At 60.0% G+C, this 18,137-nt stretch overlaps 1 protein-coding gene across 2 annotated transcripts in view; it reads left to right on the forward strand.

The window, feature by feature from the left end:
* The window catches only part of SDK1 (sidekick cell adhesion molecule 1), a 982,790-nt gene that overhangs the window by 938,680 nt on the left and 25,973 nt on the right, over window positions 1-18,137 (forward strand). For both annotated transcript variants that reach the window (XM_070064289.2, XM_070064294.2), the window contains exons 36-40: window positions 4,051-4,166; window positions 6,761-6,947; window positions 8,610-8,747; window positions 14,146-14,307; window positions 14,814-14,939. In XM_070064289.2, the coding sequence (XP_069920390.2) occupies window positions 4,051-4,166; window positions 6,761-6,947; window positions 8,610-8,747; window positions 14,146-14,307; window positions 14,814-14,939 (729 nt within the window). The remainder of the gene's footprint in view (window positions 1-4,050; window positions 4,167-6,760; window positions 6,948-8,609; window positions 8,748-14,145; window positions 14,308-14,813; window positions 14,940-18,137) is intronic.

Raw genomic sequence — 18,137 nt, forward strand, 5'->3', positions numbered from 1 at the left:
GGCCCTAGCAATGGCAGGTACACTGTGGCCTGGGGTGGCCCTAGTGTCAGCAGGTGCCACTGTGGCCTGGGGTGGCCCTAGCATCGGCAGGTGCACTGTGGCCTGGGTGGCCCTAGCATCGGCAGGTGCACTGTGGCCTGGGGTGGCCCTGGCAGCAGGGTGAATCTGTCTGGTGTGAGCCCAGCAGCCGCCCTCCGTCCTCACCTCCCCGCTCTTGCTGCTCCAGCAGCACCCTGCCCGCCCCCCCGGCCGTATTCCCGTGGGCCCTGTCATGTGCGAGCCAGGTGCTGTGTTTCAGGACACCTCCTCCATCCTCTGCTGGCTTGAGCCTCTCCCGCAGTCTGCCTCGCGCTGTGACTGCTGTGACTGCTTCTCCCGTGAACTTGTCTTTTACGTCTTTGCGCCTCCTCGCTCCTCAGCCCTGAGCCGAGAGCACTGATGTTCAGGGACATCTCAACAAAGTTAGGCGGGACCCCAGCAGCCTCCAACCCCGGCGGCACATTCAGTGCACGGCGCCTGCCCTGCAAGCTGCCCACACCTCTGTCCCTCCTGCCACCTCCTTTCCAGGGCTCAGACTGAGGGAGCAGCCCCCAGGCCCACGGGCCAGTCTGGAGGCTGTGGGAAAAGGGAAGGCAGCAGCCCTATAACCACCCAGAGGCAGAGGTAGTCTGGCCTCCTGTCCCTTCTGCTGCCACGTGATGGGCCACAGTGAATGATAGAGTCACCCCAGGATCAGAACTAGGGGAGGTTCTCCCAGAGGAAGGCAACGGCAGGTCACACGGGCACACCCCTGTCCCCAGGTGAGACAGGTCACACACACACACACACGCACATGAATGAATGACAGCTCTGAACTGACCTCTCAGTGTTTCAAAGCCTCCATGGGGCCGGCACCGCAGCTCACTAGGCTAATCCTCCACCTAGTGGCGCCGGCACACCGGGTTCTAGTCCCGGTCAGGGCGCCGGATTCTGTCCTGGTTGCCCCTCTTCCAGGCCAGCTCTCTGCTGTGGCCAGGGAGTGCAGTGGAGGATGGCCCAAGTGCTTGGGCCCTGCACCCCATGGGAGACCAGGAGAAGCACCTGGTTCCTGCCATCAGATCAGCGTGGTGCGCCAGCCGCAGCACGGCGGCCATTGGAGGGTGAACCAAATGGCAAAAGGAAGACTTTTCTCTCTGTCTCTCTCTCACTGTCCACTCTGCCTGTCAAAAAATAAAAAAGAAAAGAAAAGAATTATCACAATGCACTGTGATTACAGCTATGTGGTATTGCCCTGCTCCCCACCCCCACTTAATGATTTTGGACCTCCCAAAGCCTCTGCTCAGGGCCCAGAGGCATAGCTCAGGTTCACCCCTGTCTGGTGGGATATGAAGTTAGGGGCAGTGGGCTGGCGCTGTCCACTCATCAGCAAAAGTCTGACCAAGTCCGAGGTAGCCGCCGTTTGGCTGCTTGCTGGTCCAGCCACAGCGGGCGGCCCACCTCAGGGACAGCAAGCCTGCCCAGGGGTCGAGTGAGGTGAGCAAGCCTTGCTCTGACTGCTCTGTGGGGCTCCCAGCAGTCCAGCCCACCCCTTCCTTACAGAGGCAAGAGAGCCACACCGCAGCCCAGCTCAGCTCACAGCACCCAACTCCACAGGGCTCCCTAGCCAGTCACCCAGAAATAGGGAGTTCCGGAAAGTTCTGGAAAGTTCTGGAATTCCACCACAGCCATCAGCTGCAGGGTGCCTCTAGAAGTCCCTGAAGTTTCTCCGTCACTGCCCTAATGAGATGCAGGAGCAATCAGGCAGGGACCGAGCTCTGTGACGGCCAGAGACACCCAGAGAAGTCTGGGTGCACCTGCCCCTTCATTCCCCCTCACACCTTCCCCCCCACTCCTCCCTCAATGCTGCCTGTGGGCCACCTCCTTGTCACAGGCACCAGGCCCTGCATTTTCATGAACACGCGTGTTCTGACACCACCCCACTCTGCAGAGCCTAGAGGTAATGGCTCATCCCACAAGTCATCAGCTCCCAGACGCACCCCCTTTAGGACGAAGCAGAACTGCATTTGGGGCGGTGCACAGCCCGGCCTTCTTGGGTCGCGTTCTTCTGTTGGGGAGAGACCCGGTGGCCATCAGGAGTCACAAACTGCATCTCGAATCTGGCAAGCCATGCTCGGTGTGTGTGTAGCTTTCTCTCTTCCCTGCTTACGGCGTCAACAGAAGAATCCCTTGTTACCTGCGGTGTTTCTGTGGCATGGAGACAGAGCTGCTGGGGGTGGGGGCGTCGCAGCGTGGGGACTGCAGCAGGGCTCATCGGCCCGAGCCCGTGCCAGGGGCCCTGCCGCAGACGGGGTGGGTCCAGCAGTGTCGGGGCACCGGGTCTGACCGCGTCTTTGGGAGCAGACCTTGAGGGCGTTGGGGGGGGGGGGGGTAATAGCTGTGCTCAATTTTGCCTTTCACATTTTAATTGTACAACAGTAATTTTGCAATAGAGTTGCCGATGGCAAACATGCAAAAAACATTAACTTTATTTATGTTTTGGGTTATTAATGTGGCTGTTAAAATTCCTCCAGTTAGTTTTGATTGAATTGTTTTTTTGTGTGATTCTGTTGTTTAATGGAGCGGTAAATAAGAATTTCTGATAATGAGGCCGAGCATCTGTCACAACAACCTGGTGTGGGTTATTAACATTTCCATTAACGGCGGGGTGGGCAGTGATAATATGGAAACCACACAGTTAGAACAAAATAAATAGTTGGTGTCAGGCTGAGTGGGTGTTAATTACAATTTTATTCTTTGGGGGAGGGGCAGGGAAGGGGTGACTCTCGAGGTCACTGTCTCCCAAGAAGGCCTCCCCGGAGAGCCCAGCTGCCGGGCCAGGGCCCTCGGGCGGACACCGACTGTTTGAGCATCTCCCTTCGCGGCCTGCGAACACTGTCGTCCTGAGGCTGTACTCCTCAGGCCGCAGGCTGGGGCTCCGTACCAGCTGTTCCCCCGCCGAGCCGAGAGCGCGCCCTGGAGCTGCCCTGAGCCCAGCCTAGCCCCCATGAAGGGAGCAGCTCTCGAAGCAGAGGCCAGACCAGGAGGAGGAAGCACTGGCATATAGAATCCACAGTCCGGGAGAGGCTGGCGAAACGCAGACAAGACGGAGTGCTCTCCCGCGAGCCTGCGCTCCGTGCGTCACTCACAGCTCCGGGGCTGCCCGGGGAGGTGTGGCCAAGGCGTCTTCATCAGCCACCTCTGCTTTTGCATGCACAGGGCGGCCCATGCCACACAGCACCCCAGGGCGCTCCTCCCAGGCGAGGGAAGGGATAGGAAGTGACAGCAGCGGGAGCCGGCCGTGGACTGCAATGTGGAGTACGGTCCTCAGAAGCCAGAGTCCCCCTCCTCCTTGGCGGGGCAGCTCTGTGCATCCGGACTGACCACACCCAGGGCACCTGGACTTGGGACAGCAGTGGGCATCTTTGTTTTCCGCAGCCCGTCTCTCATACTTGGCAGCTCCTTAGTCACGAATGCCAGCCTGTGTCCCGGCACCTGCAGCTCCCTCTCATCAGAGCCATGGGTGCCTCTGCAGCACCCTGAGGGCACTGGGGCCTCCGGGTGCCCCCGGCCCTGGCTGCTGTGAGCTCACGGCAGGCGTGAGAGTAGCCTGGAGCCTACGCCGCCTGTTAACCCCGTGGACCCCTCTGCCCTACCTTGCTCTGCTTACTGTACCTCAGGGTCGTCGCTTTCCTTTGCATTTCTGTATGGTTTGGACCTTTGAATTTTTCCCACCCAAGTACCCTCACCGATTAATTCCATTTTCTGTGAAATACTTCTGAAGTGCCTTCGTGTCCTGTTCTGTGTCTTTAAGAGAGTTCTTCTGGGAAGGGTGTGTGGCCTGCCCTGGTGTAAAGAGGTCACACGGCTCTTGAAGGATGGAGCCGTGATCCCGGGGGTGTGGCTGTGCCCACGACTGCCCACACTTGGCACATGTGGTCTGCATGGAGTGAGGCCATGTGGATGTGTGGGTGGGGTCTTGGCCGCCTCCTCCAGAGACATCCCAGTTACCGTCACCTGCTGTTCTTTCCTCAGCCCCAGCGATGGCCCCGCAGAACGTCCAGGTGACCCCGCTCACGGCCAGCCAGCTGGAGGTCACGTGGGACCCGCCGCCCCTGGAGAGCCAGAACGGAATCATCCAGGGCTACAAGGCACGTGTCCGCGGGCGGGCGGGCGGGCGGGCAGGCACAGGCGGGCAGGCGGGCGGGCGCAGGTGCTGGCGGGCATCTCCTGGGGCTTGGAGGCCTCGGCTGGGGGCCTGGTCCCTCGCCGGATCTGCTGAGGGCCCTGGTGTCTGCGGCCGGTGTGGCTGGCCCTTGGCTGTGAGAAGGGCTGCCAGGAGTGGGGTGGGGGTGCCCACCACCAGACAACCCAGGCAGGGCCCCGTGGGTCCCACCTCCTCCACCTGCATCTGCCCCCAAGGCCTCCAGTGTGCTTTACCATGAACTTTTTGAAGGTACCTCATATGCGTGGGTTTCAAAAAATTTTTCCTCCCCAAAATAAGCATATCTTTTCATTCCATTTCCTTGGATTTTCCGAAGCGTGCCCACAGCGTCCTGAAGGGAATAGATCCTGTGTTGCGGCACTGCCCGCGACTCACTGATGGACACTGCGTGGGCAGGGCCCAAGGACTGCATTTCTAGCAAATTCCCAGGTGGCGTGTTTCCTGGGAACCCTACTCTGAGAACCAGCACACCCCAGAATCTGACCCCACACTCGCCAAAGACTGTAGCGCTGCGTTAGCGGAAGGCAGCAGTCCGTACCCTAGGAGGTGGGGAGGATGGCCGCACGGTCGGCTTATCCAGGGGCGGGGGGCTCCTCGCTGTGCCCCACCCCGCGATCGCACCTGCGTGGGCAGCACAGATCCCAAGACCATCCTGAAGGAGACAGCCCAGGTCTGCTCCACAGGGATGCACCCAGGATTAATTTCCTGATCTGCTCTGTTGGTTGATCCGTCATCGGATTCCAACGGGCTAGCCTGCCCCGATGACTATTGGACCAATTAAATGTCCATTTAAAAATGATTTCTGTAGGTATTTTATGAAAATTAATACCTTCCTCCGTGGCAGGGCTGTTAGAGTGATTAATGAGGTAATGGGAAGTCCTGTGGGCCCCAAGGCAAGGTGCTATTTGTGTGCGTCCAAAATATATTTTCTCATTTCCTTAATGATGAAGACATTGAACCTGGATATTGATCTCGAATTAGCAAGGCCTGGGTGAGTGCGGCGTCCTCTTTGGTCCGTTCAGTGAGCAGAAGCCAGCAGCATCCTGCCTGGGGAAGTAAGGCATACCTGCCAATCAAGGCCTGCCCAGCCGCCCAGGCCAGTGAGTGAGCGTGAGAGGCGGGGATTCTGGCCCTGGGAGCCCCCAGGGGGTTTCCAGTGTCCCCGCAGGTGAGCTATTCTGTTCCACCAGCCTCCACCTGGTGGTGTCTTTGGGAGGCCCGGCTGGCAAGGACTGTGGGCAGTCCTTCTCAGCCAGCTGTCTGAGGGGCCAGTCTAGTAACCTCTTCAGACCTTCGTGCGTTGACCTTCAAGTTCACCTGCAAGGACAGCAAAGCCAGATGAGAGATGTGTCCAGGAGAAACAGGAGGCGGCCTGCCAGTCCTGACCATGCCGTGGCTTCCTTCCTGCTGCGAGCGGATGGTTTCCATTCCGGAGTACAGCCATCCCCAGTCTCTGGGTGGGGTTGCTTCCGGCTCCCAACCACCCCCGCCGGTGGTCGCTCAAATCCACACGCACAAATCCCTTACGCTCCGTGGTGTTCTATCTGCACAGGGCCACGCACACCTTCCCACGCACTCTAAGCCATCTCTAGGTTGCTTATAAGGCCTAGTGCTATGTATACGAATGTCACACCGTGTTGTTCAGGGAATCACTCTGTACAGACACATTTTTTTTTTTTTTTGACAGGCAGAGTGGACAGTAAGAGAGAGACAGAGAGAAAGGTCTTCCTTTGCCGTTGGTTCACCCTCCAATGGCCGCCGCGGTCGGCGCGCTGCGGCCGGCGCACCACGCTGATCCGATGGCAGGAGCCAGGAGCCAGGTGCTTTTCCTGGTCTCCCATGGGGTGCAGGGCCCAAGCACCTGGGCCATCCTCCACTGCACTCCCTGGCCACAGCAGAGGGCTGGCCTGGAAGAGGGGTAACCGGGACAGAATCCGGCGCCCCAACCGGGACTAGAACCCGGTGTGCTGGCGCTGCAAGGCGGAGGATTAGCCTAGTGAGCCGCGGCGCCGGCTTACATTTTTTTTTTTTAACCAAGATTTGCAATCAGCATTTGGTTGACTCCATCAATGAATACAGGGCCCACTGTGTTCTGCCAAATTGACTAAACAGTTAGGTGAACAAAAGGCGGGGACATGGGGTGGGAGTCTGGGGGCGTGCTCCGGCCACAGTGGACCCCTTGTCTCCAGAAGGCTGCAGAAGGGGTACAGGCTGTAAGCCAGAGTACCCACAGGGCGGAGGCCCATGACCGGCTGCTGGTGGGAGGATTCGCCCGTCCTCAGATGGCTGCTTCAGCAGGGTCTACTCAGACAGTGAGCAACCCCAGCCATGGCCTGGGCATCCCCAAGCAGCACCGTCGGCCACCAGAACTCATCTCGGCCACGCCCCGGTTCCATGGAGCCAGGTGTCTCTCGCCTGTCCCTCTCAGGCAGAGCTGGAGCCCAGGCACAGGCCCACCCCGTTGGTCTGCCCCTGTACCCCTGGAAGTCTGCCCAGCGCCAACCCCTGCCCTTCCCACAGATCTACTACTGGGAGGCAGACAGCCAGAACGAGACAGAGAAGATGAAAGTCCTCTTCCTGCCCGAGCCCGCCGCGAAGCTCAAGGACCTGAGCAGCCATACCAAGTACCTGGTCAGCATCTCCGCCTTCAACGCCGCGGGGGACGGGCCCAGGAGCGAGCCCCGGCAGGGCCGCACCCACCAGGCCGGTAGGTGGGCGGCGGCGCATCCTCGCAGGCACGGGTCGCACCTGTCTCCCGCCCTTGCCCCAGCAAAGTGAATGGCTGCTCTCAGCTTCCCCAGCTCTTGGCTCTGCCTGTGCCATCCCGTGTGTCTCGCTGTGTAGCTGAGCGTTTGTGGACAGGACTGGGGTTGGCTTGTGGTTGCCGGCGTGTGGCCTCAGCCTGCTATGTGATGGCAAGAAATCCACAAGGGGCGGGGTGGCCAGACTGGAGCCACCGTGCTTCTCTGGGGGCCTCAGGTGCTGGGGGCGGGGGGAGCTTTGTGCCTGCAGCTCAGCCTCGTTCCCATTCAAGGGCCCATTCAGTGCCCCCAGGGGACTTCGCGTTGTCTCACTGCTGTGTCCAGACCCCTGGACGTGGGCTTCTTGTGTGTTGAGGCCAGGCCGGATGCCTGGCATTGTCCTGGGTTTCGGGTCCACACACGACCCCAAAATAGCTCCAGCTGCCTCTCAGACGCACACCACAGGCCGGTTCCTGGAGCAAGATGTTGGCTGTGCTGGCCAGGTGTCGTCCCCTCACGCAGGGCGTGCCTGTGCTTGGAGCAGACCGCTCTTCCCGTCTGGGTCCTGTGACTGTGGCAAAGCCACCCCCAGAGCTCCGGGGCCCTGAGTGAGATCCAGGAGGTCCAGGCAGGGAGGCTCAGGAGCCTGTGGACGCAGGTGCAGGGCTTGGGGCTCAGCCGACCAGTGGCACCCAGCATGGCAGGGGCCCCTAGCATCCTAAGTGCTGAGCATGGCCTCACCACCAGGGCGGCTTTTTTGTCTTTATCTGATGGCCGAGAGGGACCCGTTTTGGAATTGGAACTAGGAGGACCTGAGCAGACCTGTGGGGCAGACAGTAGCAAATGAGGGGCAGCTCGGGGCCCTGGGGCCTTGGCCTCAGGGACGGGAGTGGGAGTAGAGAGGGGAAGGAGGGGGCACCAGTCAAGACGCACTTCTGAGCAGCAAGGGACGGCAGGTCAAGCAGATCAGAGCCCACCCGCGCTGACTGGTGGACAGCCCTGGTCCCTGCAGGGAGCCCCAGCAGAGGCTCAGCCCCGCCCCAGCAGCACGCAGGATCTGCCGTGTGCGCCAGCAGCTTGCGAGGCTCCTCCCTGTGTGCGGGCCAGCAGGGTCTGGGACCTCGCAGGTGGGGCGGGCAGGCTGCCCTCTGAGACCCGCAGGCCATCATGGGAGACAGGAGATGGGAGAGGGACCTCACAGGTGGGGCGGGCAGGCTGCCCTCTGAGACCCGCAGGCCGTCATGGGAGACAGGAGATGGGGAGAGGGTTTACCCAACTCGGAGCTCTGTCCCTGCCCCAGAGAGCAGATCAGGAGCCTGTGGAATCCTCCAGCAGCCGCCGGGAACCGAGCTGTCTGCATTTCATTTTCCGCTCCCATCTATTATTCATTTTTACGCCTTTGTCATTTCGTCTCTCAAGCTCCCCCGTGCTTAAACACCATCGTTTGCTCAGGAGGGTCTGTGTTCCTGATTGAGCCTGGAAGTTCTGGGCTGATCGATAAATCTTGTTTTCCTCCTCTGACATTCGACTGGGACTGAGTTGGAAATAGCATCTAATGACGTTTTATTCCCTACGTGTGCCCTGTGAAGAGGCCTCTGGAAAAGCCACCGTGTGCTCTCTCCTTCCAGCTCCGGGGGCCCCCAGCTTCCTGGCCTTCTCAGAAATCACGTCCACCACACTCAACGTGTCCTGGGGGGAGCCCGTGGCCGCCAACGGCATCCTGCAGGGCTACCGTGTGGTGTACGAGCCCTTGGCACCGGTCCAAGGTAAGACCAGAGGGGTGGGTTAGGGCGCAGTGCTCAGAGCCTTCAGGGCAGGGCTGCCTGTCTGTTGCCCGCACCTGAGGCCCTCTGGAAACTCAGAAGGAAAAAGGACCTCATGAGAGAGGCCTGGAGCTGAGCCCAGACCCACCCAGTTCTGAGTCCAGGCCTGTGTTGTCTGCTTCCTGTGACCTCATCTCTCACAGCCACAGCGCCGCCTCCTGTTCCCGCTTAGGGCTTTGTCCTCGTAGTGGCCGACAGGGACCACCCTAAGCTCCTTGTGGAACAGTGGCCACACTGGTCCTTGAGTTGCCACAGTCCCCTGTGAGTCGTGGCCCAGGGTCAGCCTCCATCCGCTCATTCACTCACACACACAAATACTTTTAATCACCTGCTGTGTGCCCAGTACTGTTCCAGGTGCTGGAATCCATGGGCCCCGGAACGCGAGGGTCTTGACTGACCTGTCCATCAAGATGTTGCTTTCCTGAACCCGGAGAGTTTGTGTTCCAGTGGGCAGAGAGGTGGGACAGAAGTGACCAGAGCAGATATCTGATAGTGCTGAGTGCCGTCAAGAAGAGGGACTCGGGCCGGCGCCGCGGCTCACTAGGCTAATCCTCCGCCTAGCGGCGCCGGCACACCAGGTTCTAGTCCCGGTTGGGGCGCCGGATTCTGTCCCGGTTGCCCCTCTTCCAGGCCAGCCCTCTGCTGTGGCCAGGGAGTGCAGTGGAGGATGGCCCAGGTGCTTGGGCCCTGCACCCCATGGGAGACCAGGAAAAGCACCTGGCTCCTGGCTCCTGCCATCGGATCAGCGCGGTGCGCCGGCCGCAGCGCGCCGGCCGCGGCGGCCATTGGAGGGTGAATCAACGGCAAAAGGAAGACCTTTCTCTCTGTCTCTCTCTCTCACTGTCCACTCTGCCTGTCAAAAAAAAAAAAAAAAAAAACAAACAAAAAACAAAGAAGAGGGACTCGGATGGTGGCAGAGCTCTGGGCACAGGCAAGGGACCTAAGTGACCAGAGGGACCCAGGCATGCACCACTCAGAGAGAACCCTCCCTGCAGAGGGCGGAGCCGACACAGAGGTCCCGAGGTTGGCAGGAGCCCAGAGCATGCTGGGCTGGGCATAGTTTTATTTGGGAATGGATCAGGAGGGACAGGATGTGACCAGGATCCTATGGCCAAATTCCACGGTCAAATGCTACAGGACGAGAAGATGACCGACCCCTCGGAACTTCCCAGAACAACCAAAAACAGACCCTCCAGAGAGGTGTCCAGGAAGTGTCGGTACAAAGGAGTTTGAGAAGATCCCTAGCAGGTGGCAGTGGAAGATGAGACACAGGTGGTTGGGGGCGAGAGGGCTGAGGGGACTCCCATGAATCTCAGGCGCAAGGAGGCAGGCCGGAGCGGCCGCCGTGTTCTGCAGGAGTGCCATGAGGAGGGCTGCTGGTCAAGAGGGGGAGAGGGGGCGTGGGGCAGAGCCCAGGGCGCGTGCCCGTGGATGGCTGTGAGGGTGAGGAGGAGCTGGGGGAGGCGCGGCGTCACTGGGGTTCACCTGGCGGCGACTCACCTGCATCGGGGTGGTCTCTGGGCCTGCCGTGTCCCTCGCTCGGGCCCCAGGTTCCTGATGTGTCCAGTGCAGGCCCGAGGGGTGTTTGCCTCTCACCTGCTGCTGTGCCCAACCATCCAAGCACCAAGCCGCATGCGGACGGCTGTAAAATGACGGACTCCTCACTGTCCTGGCGGAAAACAGAGAAGCAGCACGTCCCAGGTACTGGCCTCCGCCGCGCTGATGGGGGTTCCAGAGGACAGGTGAAGCGCCTGACTGGAAGAACGCGCATGCCCTTGGTTTTATTCCACTGAACCTGAGATACCATCGACCGTAGGATTCATTACTTTCTGAAGCCGTAAGCAGAACACTATGGTCCAGTACTTTGGAGTCACCAATTCAGAGCTGCTTCCCAAATCAGAAACGTGAAAACATGAGAAAGAAAGGCATCTGTGGTCTGGGACAGCCGATGAACTTTGGTAGATAACGCTGGCGGGAACAGGTGCACCTGGCTTGTAAAACGGCCCCAAGGCCCAGGCAGCATGCTTGGTGTGGCCCCCCGTACCCTGCCGTGGGCTTCTCGGATGCCAGCACATACCAGCAGCAGAGGCTACGGACGAGGTGTGCCCGTTCTCCTTGCACCACCGGCAGGGAGACATGGCACCGAATTCCCAGAGACCTGACGTTGTGTTCACCAGTGTGCTGGTCCTTACTGTGATGCACATGTGGACACACACACACACACACACACACACGGGTTGCCACTGCCCGCATTGCAATCCCCTCTTCCAGGGTATTATCCAACCAGAGTCGTTCAGATGAGAAACGGTTGACAAGAGCAGGTTCTGGTGGAACTCCAGGCCCTCAGTCGTCAGAGGCAGATCCAGCTTCCCATTCAGGTGGCCCACAGCTCAGAATGGTTCGACTTGCAGCTTCCCGATGACGGTGCCTACACATCCAGCAGAAGCCACACCGGGAGTTTTGAGCCTCGGTCTTCCCCTGGCAGGAGACCCGTGGTCCGACCCACGCGGCCGCAGTCACAGCTTGAGTAGGCTTGACCAGGCACGGTGAGACCCTGCGGTTGCTGCTGTGGACCAGGTATTCTGTAGGCTTGGTGCGCGCCATGCATTCTCCACTGTGGTCTCCTGAGACGTGGCCCCACCACCTGTTCCTCTGATGGTGGCCGCCTCTGCCTCCTGACCTTTGTGGGACAGTGGCCTTGCAGAAGCTCTGGGCCTGTGTACCGGGCTGCTGCTCTTAGTGTCAGGCGAAGGCCTCGTGCCCCAGGCAGGACCAAGCGCTGATCCCTCCTCGGCTGGGAGCCCACACAGGGCGCTCCGGAAGCGACAGCTCTCCTCCCCTCCCGGAGAGCCGCCTCTGGATTTCTGGACAGCCTGTCCCTGCCCAGTCCCAGGCGCACGCCCTGCACCCTGGGTTCCCCGTCGCCAGGCTGTGGTTCTTGGCTCATTTTCCTGACACTGTTTGCATCACTGAGGAAGTCATGGGACATTTGGAGGATGTTGGACAGTCCTGTCCCTCATCCAGGTCTAGCATAGCCATCTGAGAGCCCCTGTGAGTGGGAGCCCCCCGACACACACAGGAAATAATGACAGCAGGTAAAGTCTCCTGAGTGCTTAACAGCTACAAACCAAGTGCTGCGCAAGGCTGCCGGGGCTGCACCCCCACCTGGAGCACCCCCATGGACCACCCTCCACCTGGAGCACCCCCCACCTGGAGCACCCCCATGGACCACCCTCCACCTGGAGCACCCCCCACCTAGGCCACCCCCATGGACCACCCTCCACCTGGGGCACCCCCATGGACCACCTCCACCTGGAGCACCCCCCACCTGGAGCACCCCCCACCTGGAGCACCCCCACCTGGAGCACCCCCATGGACCACCCTCCACCTGGACCACCCCCATGGACCACCCCCATGGACCACCCTCCACCTGGAGCACCCCCCACCTGGACCACCCCCACCCAGGCCACCTCCCCGCCAGGAGCAATCTTCACTGAAAGATACCCGTCTTGGAGAATGGCAGCACCCAGACCAGTGAGCCACATTCTTGAGAATCTAATTTTATGGAAGAGCTCTCTTTACGTTTTTCAAAAACGTTTTACACAGTAGTATTTTATAGGATTGCACCTTGTGGTTTTGCAGTGCAGGGCATGGTTTAAAAATTGATGAAATAAATAAAATCCTGACACCCTGGAGGTGGGGAAGGCCAGCCCGACTCCTCCTCCTGGTGGGATGGAAGCTGCCCGAGCCGTGTGTGGGAGTCCTTTAGCCCTGGAGAGAAGGCCGGTGCTGTAGACAGGCGAGCAGAGCTGCTCTCCGGAGCCACGTGGCGCTGGGCAGGGTGCGCTTCATTCATGAGCAGCCGTCTCGGGGTGTAGCACTCAGCGTCCCCAGAGCCTCTTCCTGGAGCTCCGTGAGCTCAGGGTCACCCTGGCTGCGTCGAAGGCACAGCAGTGGCCCAGGGCACTCTGCAGTGACGTGGAAGGCAGTAACTTGGCTGTTCTGTAAAAGGCGTGGCGTGAAAACTGGAAGGTGTTTCCGAGCCCTGTCGGCTTAGGGCTGTGAGAGGTGGGCGGATCGCACAGCAAGAAGGCTCTTTGTCCAGCTCCACTGAAGCCAGGCCCCCCGCTCAGCCCACCCAGGACAGGAGGCGCAGCTGCGTGGAAGACAAGCACTGTGACCACCAAGTCTCGGGACCTCCGCGGCCCTGTGTCCTGCCAGAGGCCTGAGAGCCACCCGTCCATGGAAGGCTCCGTGCAGCCGAGAGCTCACCTGGCTTCCATCAGACCAGTCAGCCACAGAGCCGCATCTCGTCCTCGCGGGGCGTGCGGACTTTGTAACGTTCAGTGTGTATCCACCTAAAATCTCCATCTTTCCGTCATCGAGTCTCCCTCCCCCTCCAGCCTCCCTTCCTGTGGTTTTGGTTTCTTCTGTCAACTCCACGCAAAGATGCTAAGTGGACAGTCCCAGAGACAAAACACGCATACGTCTAAGCAGTGCGATGAGGCCTCACGCTGCCCTGCGTGACCCCTCGGCCACTCGTCCCTGTGCCCTGTCGTTCAGGCACTCACAGCACGGTGCTGTGTGCCGGGACTCTCCCTTTACTTAGGAATGGCCCCACACAGCAGCAGCAAAGGAGGCACCTGCTGTGACCTGGGAGGACAGGCGAACTCTGGGCTGTGTAGCAGCCTTGTGGCAGACGGGAGTAGTAGCCGTGGGGGGAGAGGGGGTTCCGTGCTGTCCGAGGTTCCAGGCATCCACAGGTGTCTCGGGACATAGCCCCTGCAGATGAGGCGACCCCCCCCCCCCAAGTACAACCAGCAGCACCGTCGCGGTCCACACTCACACACACTCTTTTCTCTGAGCATCTGCGGAGTGCTCTTTGTCCTTGCTTCAAGGTCACATTGTTGGAAGTCTGCAGGCCGCAGGCTGACCACCCAGTCGGGCCACAGACCCCTCCCCAGAGAAGCCCACCCATCACTAAATCAAGAGTCTTTCCTGTGTTTCTTCCGTACCCTTCCCTCCCTTATGACTGAGCGAGCGGTGACCACCTGTGCCAGTGACACAGGGCCCTGCAGAGCTGAGTCAAGTGGCAAGGGGACCCTGACATAGAAGCAGGCAGGCCGGGCCCCTCCCCACAAGGCCCCCTGGCCGGGCCCCTCCCTCTTTGTTGTAAGCTTTGGCTCTTTGTCAGGATCCACGTATCAAATTTAAATTCTGATTACACTTACCTGTGCTGCAAATGGGCTCTCCCCACCCCGAGCGCCTCCTCACTATAAGGACCCCTCCTTGGCTTCTGACTTAGCATGACGACTAGTGCCTCCGCTCTTGGTGGTTGCAGGGGTGAGCAAGGTGGTGACGGTGGACGTGAAGGGGAATTGGCAGCGCTGGCTCAAGGTGCGGGACCTCACCAAAGGAGTGACCTATTTCTTCCGTGTCCAAGCCCGGACCATCACCTACGGGCCGGAGCTCCAGGCCAATGTCACAGCCGGGCCAGCCGAGGGTAAGTGCGGGGCTGCGGGCAGATCCCTGGGGCCAGTGGCCGTGTGCACTGTCGCCTCGGCTTCACCACGTTGAGAATTTGCCTACACCCTCAGCAAAGCGGCTTCAGTCGGCTCAGACCGGTGACGTGGAAGTCCTCAAAGCACACGTGGATATGAACTCACACAGGTGTTGTAATTACCGGTAGACATGCCAGGGCACATAAGTGACTTCAATTTCTGAAATAAATAAGACATAGATGTCCCGCGTGTCGAGAAGAGAAGGAGCGTGGAGCTCCCAGCTCAGCACGCGGTGCGGGCCTTGCTGCGACACTTGGGGAGGTGCAAGAACCCGCGTCCTGAGCCCTGGGCATGGTGCCAGGTGCCTGTGCCACCTCCTCTGTCCTCTGACAGCCTCGTGTGGGGCCGCGTGAGGCAGAGCAGCCTGCCAGAGCCCTGGACGCGTGGACAGAGCAGAGGCCACCCTGCAGGTGCACTGTCAACCCGGCCTCCCTCTCTCTTCCTCCAGGGTCACCAGGGTCCCCGAGAGATGTCCTGGTCACCAAATCTGCCTCTGAGCTGACTCTGCAGTGGACCGAGGGGAAGGCTGGCTACACACCCACCATGGGCTACATCATAGAGGCCAGGCCCTCAGGTAGGAGGGGCAGGGCCTGTGGGCTGCCCTGGCCCTGGGCACCAGCTCCCGTGGCTAAAATGGGGCACCCTCCAACCGGCCGTCCAGCGGGGCTGGAGAGCGTGGCTAAGGCCTCAGCATCGGCCCGCCGTGGCCTCTGGCTCAGCAACGCCGAGACAGGGTGGGAGGTCCCCGCCCCGCCCCCTCTACTTTCACAGCCACCGCTGACGTAGGGGCACGACCGTTGCCATTCTCAGAAGTAAGTAGATGGGAACTCAAGGGCACACAGAGACGTTTGCAGCTCATCAGTGAGATCCAGGCGTGCTTTCTGGGACTGCGTCTCGTGGCCCCAAATGTTGGCCCCGTAGTCGGGAGAAGGCGTGCTCGTTCCGGATAATTCTGAATGTTCTTGGTGGTGAGACTGACTCCTCACCTGCTTCGTCTTCAGGCCTCTGAAAGTGAGGTCTAGGGTCCTCGTCCAGCCCTAACCACCCAGGGAAGCTGCAATTTTTACTTAGTTTCATTTTATTCGGAGGACAGAGAGACAGAACAGTTCCATCTATGTATTGGTTCACCCCCAGATGCCTCCGTCCAGGTCTCCCACGTGGTTGGCAGGGACCCAGCTCCTTGAGCCGTGCCCTGCTGCCTCCCAGGGTGCGTGTTAGCGTGAGGCACGTCGGCAGAGGGCCCCACGTCCGGGAGGGTCAGGGGCTTTCTCTGACTGCTGGGCTCCCCGCCCCCTCTGAAGGCCAGGGTCCCCCAGAGCAGCCAGTAGGCTCCCCATGGCGGCTGACGTGAGCTGTGAGTGGACAGTCCTGGAAGACTAGGCCCACGGCGAGGAGCTGTGGGGGCCGTGCTCACGGGCTTCCCTCCCCAGAGGGCGAGAGCATTTCTAAGAGGCGCCCCTGGCAACTGCTGGCAGGGTGTGCCGAGAGCGTGTCCCCAGGGCTCTGTGTTCTGATGTGGTAGAGTCAGGTCCTCGGTGTGGGGAGATTGAGAGGGGGAGGGGCTCGGGACGTGGGGGATTCATGCTGGTCCCGAGGAGGGGTGAGTTCTCAGCGGAGTGAGCTGTTGTAACAGAGCAGGGCTGGCCCTCCCTGCTCCCTGGCTTCCTGTCTCACTGTGTGACCTCTCCTCACACACACGTCGACCATGATGTCATGCACCATGTTGCGATGTGGCCACAGGGCCCTCACCAGAACTCGGTAGATGCTGGAGTCATGGGTGTGTTTTTTTTAAGTTTAGGGTTCTTTTTAAATGTATTTATTCAAAAGGCAGAGTGACAGAGAGAGAGAGAGAAATCTTCCAACTACTGGTTCATTCCCCAAATGCCCACAACAGCCAGAGCTGGGCCAGACCAAAGGCAGGACCAGGAGCTCCATCCGGGTCTCCCCACATGGGCAGCAGGAGCCCCCGTACTTGAGGAAGATGGCCCGCAGGTAGAGCCAGGCGTCCTGAGGAGTATTTCACCTGCTGCTCCACAGTGCCCACCCCGGAGTCACGCTCTTGAATCCCCGGAACCGTGAGCTGAATGAACCTCTTTTCTTTATGCGCACTCAGCTTCAGGTATTTTGTGACAGCGACAGAAAATGGGCCAACACAAGGTTCATGGGTAGAATCCAGGGCATCCGGGAACTCGGATGGGAAAACCAGGTTCCGTCGGGGTCGCTGACTGAAATGTCGCATGCCCTCAGTCACACATAGTGTGCCTGCTTAGTAGCACCGCAGGGAGGACCACAAAGTAGGTCTTTCAGACAGCAGGCCCTCTGTTCCGGAGGCCGGAAGTCCAAGGTCACGGTGTTGGCCGGGTTGCCTCCTCCTGTGACTGTGAGAGGACCTTGTTCTCTGCCTCTCTCCCGCCCTCTGGTGGTCACTGCGCGTCCTCAGTGTTGGCGTGTGGACGCATCTCCTGGTGTCAGGTGTTGGCGTGTGGACGCATCTCCTGGTGTCCAGGTGTTGGCGTGTGGACGCATCTCCCGGCTGGGCCCTCAGTGTCCTGCCGTGATCCCCCCGTGTCCAGGTGTCTCAGTTTCCCCTTTCATAAGGACATCTGTGACATTGGGTTAGGGCCTCCCCCCACCCCAGTACGGCCTCGTCGGAACTAATCATGTCTGTAAGGACCTTTGTCCAAGTAAGGTCATTCCGAGGTGCCGGGGGTTCGGACTGCAACCCAGGAACTTGCTTGGAGGAGGGGCCAGGGTTCAACACTAAGAGCAGGAAGGAAGCCCCCAAGCCGCGAGAGGACTGTGCTGCTGTCACAGACGCACGCAGGGGCCACACGCGCGGCTCCGAGACCCCGTGTGTGAGATTCCCTGCCAGCTGCGTCACCTCACGAGTCCAGGAGGGAATGCAGACTGCGATGCTGGCGGTCACAGGTCACGCAGACCCAGCTCTCCCCACTCACCTCCCGAAGACCCGCACCACTAAGCAAGTGGCGCACAGAAACCACCCACCGCGCACACCTGCGCCTCAGCGGGGGCAGAGGTCGCCGGAAGCTCCTGTCGCTTCTGGCCGGTTGTGAGCATTGCCAGCCTAATCGGCTTCCTTTTGACTTTGCTTCACGCATCTGCGAGGCCGTCCTGAGGAGCCTGTGGGCTGCCCGGGGAGTGGACGGCTTCCTTGACCCGAACCCCTGCCTCCCTGACTAGGGACTGAGGCCCAGGGCAGCCAGGCCGCCACCTGCAGAGCCGGCATCCCGCAGGGCTGCGAGTGTGCGTACCAGCTGCTCCACTTCCGCTTTAGCTCCCCACTGTGCACCTGGCAAGGGCTGGAGGCCCTGGCTCCTGGATGTGGCCTGGCCCAGCCCTGGCCGCTCTGGTCATGTGGGGAGTGAACCAGCACACGGATGACCTCTTGGTCTGTTTTTCTCCTTATCTCTCTGTAACTCTGACCTTCAAATACATAATAACCCCTCCAAAATAAAACAAAACCAGAAATACAGAGTACTTAATAATTTTCTCAAAATAAAAAGTGTAGCTTAAAATAGTAGTTTTGTAGAAGCTAAGAGTGGCCTCCTCGCACTGTTCGGTCTTAGAAGTGAGCGCCGCGGGCTCTGAGGGTCCTTCAGGGGTGAGAACGCGTCACCCGCAGACATGGCGCCTGCCCCGGCTCTTTGCACGGTGGCCACCCGTGGCCTCCCTAGGGAATGCTCGGGCCACAGTCCCTGGTGTGCTGGGGAGCCAGGTCGTGTGCGGTCCTGCCCCTGACGCAGGCACGGGC

Source organism: Oryctolagus cuniculus, chromosome 19 (genome assembly GCF_051225735.1).
Source record: "Oryctolagus cuniculus isolate XC-2025 breed Fujian yellow rabbit chromosome 19, ASM5122573v1, whole genome shotgun sequence".
In the NCBI taxonomy this organism is placed as follows: domain Eukaryota; kingdom Metazoa; phylum Chordata; class Mammalia; order Lagomorpha; family Leporidae; genus Oryctolagus; species Oryctolagus cuniculus.